This window comes from Epinephelus fuscoguttatus, linkage group LG10 (assembly GCF_011397635.1).
Source record: "Epinephelus fuscoguttatus linkage group LG10, E.fuscoguttatus.final_Chr_v1".
In the NCBI taxonomy this organism is placed as follows: Eukaryota; Metazoa; Chordata; class Actinopteri; order Perciformes; family Serranidae; genus Epinephelus; species Epinephelus fuscoguttatus.
In genome coordinates, this window is record NC_064761.1 from 28,509,990 (window position 1) to 28,517,585 (window position 7,596).

Sequence of the window (7,596 nt, forward strand, 5' to 3'; positions counted from 1 at the left end):
TAAAACGGAGAATATTTTGTGCATGTTTAAAAATGACGATATTGAACATACAGCGGTGTGTCATCAGCATAGAAAGACATTTTGTCAATAACCTGACATGATGGGAGCATAAAAACTGAAAACAGCAAGGTATGCATACAGTATAGCCCTTTTTGGTAGATAAAAGAGACAGAGGAGAAAACATCTGAAAAAAACAAGCTCAGTTAAGTGCACAACCCACAAAATACAAAGTATAAAATCAAGACAAAGCCAAAGAGAACAAACTGGTCTTAAGAAGCTTTTAAGATGTGCACTGATTTGCAGTCTCTGACACCTGGCAAGAGGCTGTTCCAATAACAACACAAGCACATTACAGGTTCAGTACAAGAACAACATTTTAGCATCACATATCTACAACAGGCATTTTTGAACCTTGATTCATTTGTGCGTGTTTTCTTTTAGGGTTAAGCTCAGCTAATAAATTCTATTTATCACAGTTAGGTGTGTTCTGCATTTTGTTTGGAATCACATTTAGAGAACATAAATTTGCTGCGAGACTGATCCAGATGCACAAGTCAGACACGCCTCCTGTTTAGTCTGAGAGTTTACACAACTACACTATAGAGCTGCAAACCAGAGTTAATTTGACGCTATTTGGAAATGACTGATTTCATAGTTAAATGGCAAATCAGGACTGTTCATGTAATCTGAAAGCCACAGGGTGAATCCTTGTTGATTTCATTAAATCTGTTTCAGTCCTGGAGGGGAAAATGTACTGAGGACGAGAGCAGAGGCAGAATGAAGGAGGAATTTAAAGCCTCAAATGAGACAAATGAGGCTTGCCATCCTGAGTGAAGATGCAGGGAAAGGAGAAAGGAGTGAGAGGTGAGATGAGTGTGAAAGAAAAAAAAAGAGGAAGGGAGTTTAGCTGAGCGTGAGAATGACTGAAAATGGATAAACAGAGGGTGGGAGGGGAAGACGGTAAGACAGAAAAAGAGAGGTGGTGGAAGTGAGTGAGTGAGAGATGGGCAGGGAGGTATAAAGAGAGGGAGGGAGTAATATAAGAGAGGCAGCCATAGAGGGAGAGGTGACAGAGTAGATTATCCTCCTCTTCTCTCCTCCTCTCTGCCAGCCTCATCATGTTCATGCTGCAGATGTTGACTGTTATCTCCCTGACTGTTATTCTCCTGGCTTCTGTGGAAGGTAGGACACAGCCATACTTACTATGTGTGTGTGTGTGTGAGTGTGTGTGTTGGTGTATGTGTGTGTGTGCATGGCTTGCATGCACCCTGCAGGTGGACAGTGTAGCAAAGAAAGCGATGGCGAAGACAGAAAAGGAGAGAAGAGGGACAGAGAGATAGCAGCAGCAGCAGGAGCAGCAGATAAGGAGGGAGGCATGGATGTAAACAGAGAGGCAGAACGCAGGAGGACGAGCATCACACAACACTCAACACACACAGAAAGCAACTGTCTCAGGGCTCAGTCTGTGTGATGGTGTCGTCTCATCTGCTTTTTTGTAAATGTTGTGAAAGCGCTGGAAGTGCGGTGATGTTCCCGAGGACGGATCCGTGGCACAGCAAAGCGTCACTGTCCTATTTTACAGCTCTTATTTCTCCTGCTGCTTCCATCACACTTTAATTTGTTTACACATTTGCTTTGGATGAAAAGGCATCATGGCACACCCTCCACACTAACACACACTCCTCCTCGCTTTCTCTCACTTTCTCCTTCTCTCTCTGCTAGTGTGTGTTTGCAGCACAATGGGATGCCATTGTAATGCCTCTGACATTCTTGTGTGTACATGTGTGTGTCCATATGTGAGTGTGCGTGTATGGAACTAGAGGGCATGTGCACATTCTGCAGAACAGAATGGCTGCACACGAAAGGTGTTTCAGTCTTTGCTAACATCAGAACACTGACTCCACAGTGTTTAAAAACCAAATTTCTGTGCAGTTAACATGAATGTTAAACAAATGTGTTAGTGTTATTTGTGATCATGTGCAATAATGCATATTGTTAGAAACTTTTGCAGCACTATCATGATGTTGCTTCAGTGTCCTTTCCTCACTTGAGAACAGTATTTTCACTCTGAGACGACCTGGTAGAGTAGAGCTAAAATAAAACCAAAAGGTGTGAAACAGAAGGAAGTAAGCCAACATAATTAATTCAGCTTGTCACCGAGGACTTTAAGTATAATATTGTCTTTTGTTTGACACCTTTTCCCTCATGTTTCTTGCTCTTTTTTCTCTGTCTGTCTCATTTCTTCAAAGGTAAAGGAGTGCAGATGCAAAGGGATGTCCAGTGCTGCATGTTGTACTCCCAGGGCAAGGTGCGTACCAAAGATGTGTTGCGGTTTGAGGTGCAGACGGAGGGGCCCGACTGCAGTATACAAGCCATCATGCAAGTATTTCAACTATCCACTCCTGGAGCTAAAGAGCACACAGCAATCTGCAGGCATGGAAAATATGCCTCTCGTTAGAGGAGGGCAGAGCCGGGGCTGAGAGGCATTGTCATCTTTCCAGGTCATGTTGTTATGGCAGGGCTCGGAGCTGTATTTGCCAGGGAAGTAAGAAAGGAAATATGTGGGAATAACAAGCCATCTGAAAATACCTTCCGAGCCAGCTGAGCCCTGCCGCAGCCATTCAGTCAGAACAGCAGGGTTTAGTTAAGTAAACCATTCTGCATTGTGATACCTATTGTTTCCAGCGGGTCAGAGAAATCTGATGTAGCAGGGGAATGAGGAGCTTGCTTTTACATGCGGTCCAGTTAACAAAAACATAGAATTCTTGTACAGTGGATACAATAGTTTCTTTTGGTCCTCTCTATTTCAGTGGTTCCCAACCTCTTCAACTTTCCTCATGTTTGATCACAGTTTGACTTTTTTTTGACCCGGGAAAAAAACATTTTCTGACTCTATTTCCAGCCACCTTTCAGCTTCTCTTCTTTCTGATTCCTTTGGGCTCAAACTCTCAGAGGCTTCACCTGATAGACATCTTTGTTGTCCTCCACGTTACTGCTGAATCATTGTTTTTGACACTCTTGTGCTTCCAGGAGAATAAAATTTGGGGTTTGTGCAGAACCTTGTGCTGCCTCCTCTCTGTGTTGTGTAACAAGTATTGTGTTCTTTATATAGTCTTTACACAAAGAAGGCGGTGAAGTGTGCAGACCCCAGAGACCGGAAGGTGAAGAGGTTGCTGAGAAAGCTCCTGCAGAGACAGAGAACCAAGGCCCACCGAACCATGTGGCTCCTTCCTCATGACAACCTGCCCGTCATGTCAGAGGTACGAACATCTTTATGGCTGCATGACTGTCACAACCCCGAATGTAATCAGTGCTGGACCTAGGACTTATGGCCATGGGAAATCAACACAAATGAGCAACGTAGCTAACAAATTTCATATTCTTCTTTTTCGTACTGTGACTCAAATGGCTTTTGCTATTTCATTTTCTCTTATTGTAATACTCTCCGAATACACTTCAGTCTGCCATACTCCTAAATCAGGGGTAGGCAACCTGCAGCTCCAGAGCCATATGTGGCTCTTCAGTGGCTCTTCAGTGGCTCCGTGTGGCTTTGACATGAAATCATATGGAAATGGCTGTTATTTTTTAACATTTAGATTTTCATTGTCATTGTTGTAGGCCTAAGGAGATCATTGTACCCTACAGCTTTAAAAATGTGTAGCCTCTACATCAAATTCAAAAAATGTTTTAATGTTTCATCAACTAAAATGTGTGTCATACATCTACGACCTGGATAACTATTGATTCCAAATCCAAAAAGGGAAAAGTCTTGGAGGAAAATAGAGGATTTAATAATGTGTGGACAGATTCATCTGCTTTCACCACCACTGCTGCAAAGTTAAGGTACTAAATAATTATAAGTAGCCCACTGCAGAGTAGCCACCTTGTAGTAAATCATATTAATGAATGAACATTATTTGTAACGTTGATGGGCTGATTCAGAATTCATATGCTGTTACCTATATTCTGACATGTTTTGCGGCTCCAGACAAATTTTGTTTTTCCTGTTTTGGCCATTAATAGTAAAGGTTGCCAACCGCTGCCTGAAATGCTTTAGCATGTTACTGACTGTGATGATCACTGACTTATAAACTAAGTGGACTGAAGGTGGCACCTCTACTACAGACAAAAATAATAGATGTAGCTACTGTGACGTCACCCATTGGTTTGTGAACTTCCATTCTGAAGCCTTCATTTTGGAAATTTGGGCATCGCCATCTTGTTTTTGAGCCAGAAGTGACCATATTTGTGCGAGAGGCTGGCGCTGTGGAGGAGCAAGGGGTGGATCTGACTGAGACTGTGGACACAATCCACAGACAGCCTGCCACTTAATTATGTGTAACTTTAAGCCGTAATAAAATGTAAACGCGGAAGTTATATAACAATTCACCTCCCGTACAGGTGTCAATAATGTTGAAATTAGTTATGGGGACCAAAACCCAGTGAACATGTATAGATACAAAGCACACATTAAACTGACAGTAAATGTGTTTATTTCTGCTGTAAAGTTGTAATTTTAACATTAGTGTCTATGGGGACTGACTGGCTTTTGGAGTCAGCGTCAAGTGGCCGTTTAAAGAACTGCAGTTTTTGTCATTTCCATGTTAACTTCATTTTTCAGCCCCAGAGGTTGCTGCTTGGACCGTTAGCATCTTTGGATCATGGATCAATATTGGTGCCCCCTCTAGGAGGCATCTGCCTATGTTGCCTATATATGCCGCCACTGAATATAATAAATTGGAACGTAATTAAATCATTTTAATTCACCCAGAGCAGACAATATGATCTATGACTGTTAATTATAGATACTGAGTGAAATTTTCATGTTATTTCCACATTACCTGAGACATTTATTGATATCCTATTCTTGTGATCATTAGGACAAGAAAGATAACTGGGCAGTTCTCAATGTGGAGTGATGGAGCGCCGTCAAATATGGACGAAAACTCATAGTCATAAGTACGTGTTTTTTTCCTTTTGACAACGTTGAAAACTCATGTAACTTCAGTATGAGGTATATCATATTTAAAAGTACCTCTCTTACATGTCTCATCCCATGTTTTTGAATTTTATCCCACAGGCCAAGTAAACTTTCAGCAGCTCGTCATCTTTACACGGCGCAGCTCACTGACTCTCCAGTCGTCTCGTGTCTCTCTCTATCTACACTATCCGTCTCCCTGGGACCAGACCTGGGCAGCAATACATATTTAAATGGCTTTAGATATTTAAACATGAACTGTGCTTGAAATTTTCTCAAACACATGGCTGGAACAGTCTTAACAGAGGAGTATTTACTTGTAAGATAAGTTGAACTGATTTTTTTTTTTTTTAAATGGCTCATACTGTTATTTGCCAGAGTCTGCCTGGAAGTGTCTCCCTCTTCAACATCACTACTCGTGGCTGATGTGAGATCAGTGAACAAGGTGTAATTTAGCAAACGATGAACGAGCAGTGATATTTATAGAATATTGTATATCAGCAAGATACTCTATGCTTATTTGTGACTTGTATACCTTCAGTAATGTGTTTCTAACACTGCACACAGTAAAGAAGATGGGGTTTCGCCACAGTGTGCAGAATATCAGGAAACATTTCTCTGACATAGATTTGCACTTTGTTTGGCTGATTCAGGTTCCAGTTGTATCAACTTTTAAAAATCCTTCTTCAGGCTTCGACCTGATGTATTTGACTGTTAGACAGGTGAAGTCAAAGCGGGATCAGAGAGGAGATTTCACCTGGATACAACTTCCTGTGTTACATAAAGAGCTAATGTTCCTGATATTTTGTCCACTCTGTATATTGACTGTTCAGAAACTCAGCATGAAACCTGAATCAATCTTTCAAAATGAGGCCCTCAGGCATCTACAGGAGATTTAAATATCTACGCATTTGCAGTTTACATCTGTCTTTTCCACCAATAGTCCGTCACTAAACTATGCCAAAGTATTCATGATTCAATTCACCACATGGCAAGGCTGTTAAAACTTAGAGGGCTCAATTGTGTGTGTGAGGCACACAAGTATTGTATTGTAGAAGAATGCACTGTATGTTAAAACACAGTATCTCAAGTGAACTATTTTATAAATTAATCTTAAGTAATAACAAAAGCTGCCTCATTGTCTTTTTTCTGGGTATCTAGTGTGTGTCTACGTTTCTTACTTACCACACTGTGCACTTTATTTAGCCATGCTGTCCGGCAGGAGAAGAAGGAAGCTGAAACGCAGATAGCTGTGGCAGATGGGGACAGTTTATGACCAGATGTGTCTGAAGAAAGGAACAGAGAGGCAGGATGAGCAGGGAGGCAGGATGAGCAGGAATCCACCATGGATGCAGAACTGGATACACACCAGACTTTAAAAAAACAATTTTATATAGTGGCCAAACTGTAACTTGATGCCATGGGGCCCAAAAATACTATTTTCCCATAGATTCTGAAAAAGATGTATGTAAATCAGTGGAAATTTGTTTTAACCTCCCAGAATGAATACTTAAATCACCATTATCTAAATAAATGTCCAAATAAAACCCAAATGATCTGGGTAATTTTTATGCCCGGAACATTTTTGGCTTAATCACAGATGTAGTAGAGAACTATACATGGCACCACTGCTCAGCCTTGCTTCCAAATTCCCCCAGTGGCCAAAAAAAATCCCCTGCTGCCCAAAAAGCTTGTAGACCACCAATATTAAAGAGATGTCTGTAAAAAATGTTGAAAGGACACCTTGAACTGCCAACAAGGTAAATTATGACTCTTTCTGTAGAGTGCCCAAGGAACGAGTCCTAAAACTCTGAAGTGAGTTAACGTTTTAGCACTCAGCCTTCCTTCATCTCAATGACAATGAGTTCTTTGAATGGGTTTTTGGTTAGATGCCTGAAATACGGACTGTGGTTAACACAAGCTAAAGAGACTTTAACGTTTTTTCTGCAACATAAAATAAGTCAATAAATACCCCATTCATATATTTGGGGCTTTTACGTGACTTAAAAAAGGCAGTTGCAAATAATTTGCTAAATGAGACTACAGAACATCATTACACCAAACACGGCTTCTCAGCTTTGTTGTGGTGGCAACGTTAGCTCATGCAACCACGGTATAGTTTATAACCTAACGTTTTTTTTACGTCTGGCGATTGAATTTAGGCTTCGAAAATCCTAAAAGTACAAAAAATGGTGTTCATTTGTGAAGATTATTTTGCTGAACAGCAGAGATGGGGACTCGAGTCATTGTGACTTGGACTCGAGTCGACTCGAGTCACTGTTTTGATGACTTGTGACTTGACTTGACAAAAAATAAAAGACTTGAGACTTGACTCAGACTTGGAAGTTAAAGACTTGGGACTTGACTTGAGACATGATGACTTGAATGACTTGAGTGTTATTCACATCATGTTTTCGGTTAGAATATAAAATCAATACATTAATTTAAAAAATAATGTCGATTACCCGGTAGGAGCGCAGGCAGAGAATGGCGTTGTCATGATTGGATCACTACCCTGTCAATCAGTCATGCCCTCTCTACGTACCTTACGTGTTTATTGGAGAAACAGGCCCTCTTATATCAGATAGGCATCAACATGTCAGTGGGAGGGGTCCCGA

The 7,596-nt window shown here is 41.1% G+C and overlaps 1 protein-coding gene across 1 annotated transcript; it reads left to right on the plus strand.

Annotated features, from left to right (window-relative positions):
* The first annotated feature begins 1,025 nt into the window (after window positions 1-1,025).
* ccl44 (chemokine (C-C motif) ligand 44) lies at window positions 1,026-5,501 on the plus strand. The gene is made up of 5 exons (XM_049587401.1): window positions 1,026-1,182; window positions 2,250-2,379; window positions 3,113-3,260; window positions 4,881-4,959; window positions 5,081-5,501. Exons 1-4 carry the CDS (start codon window positions 1,119-1,121, stop codon window positions 4,917-4,919), a joined length of 381 nt encoding a protein of 126 aa, XP_049443358.1. The 5' UTR covers window positions 1,026-1,118; the 3' UTR covers window positions 4,920-4,959; window positions 5,081-5,501.
* The last annotated feature ends 2,095 nt before the right edge of the window (window positions 5,502-7,596 follow it).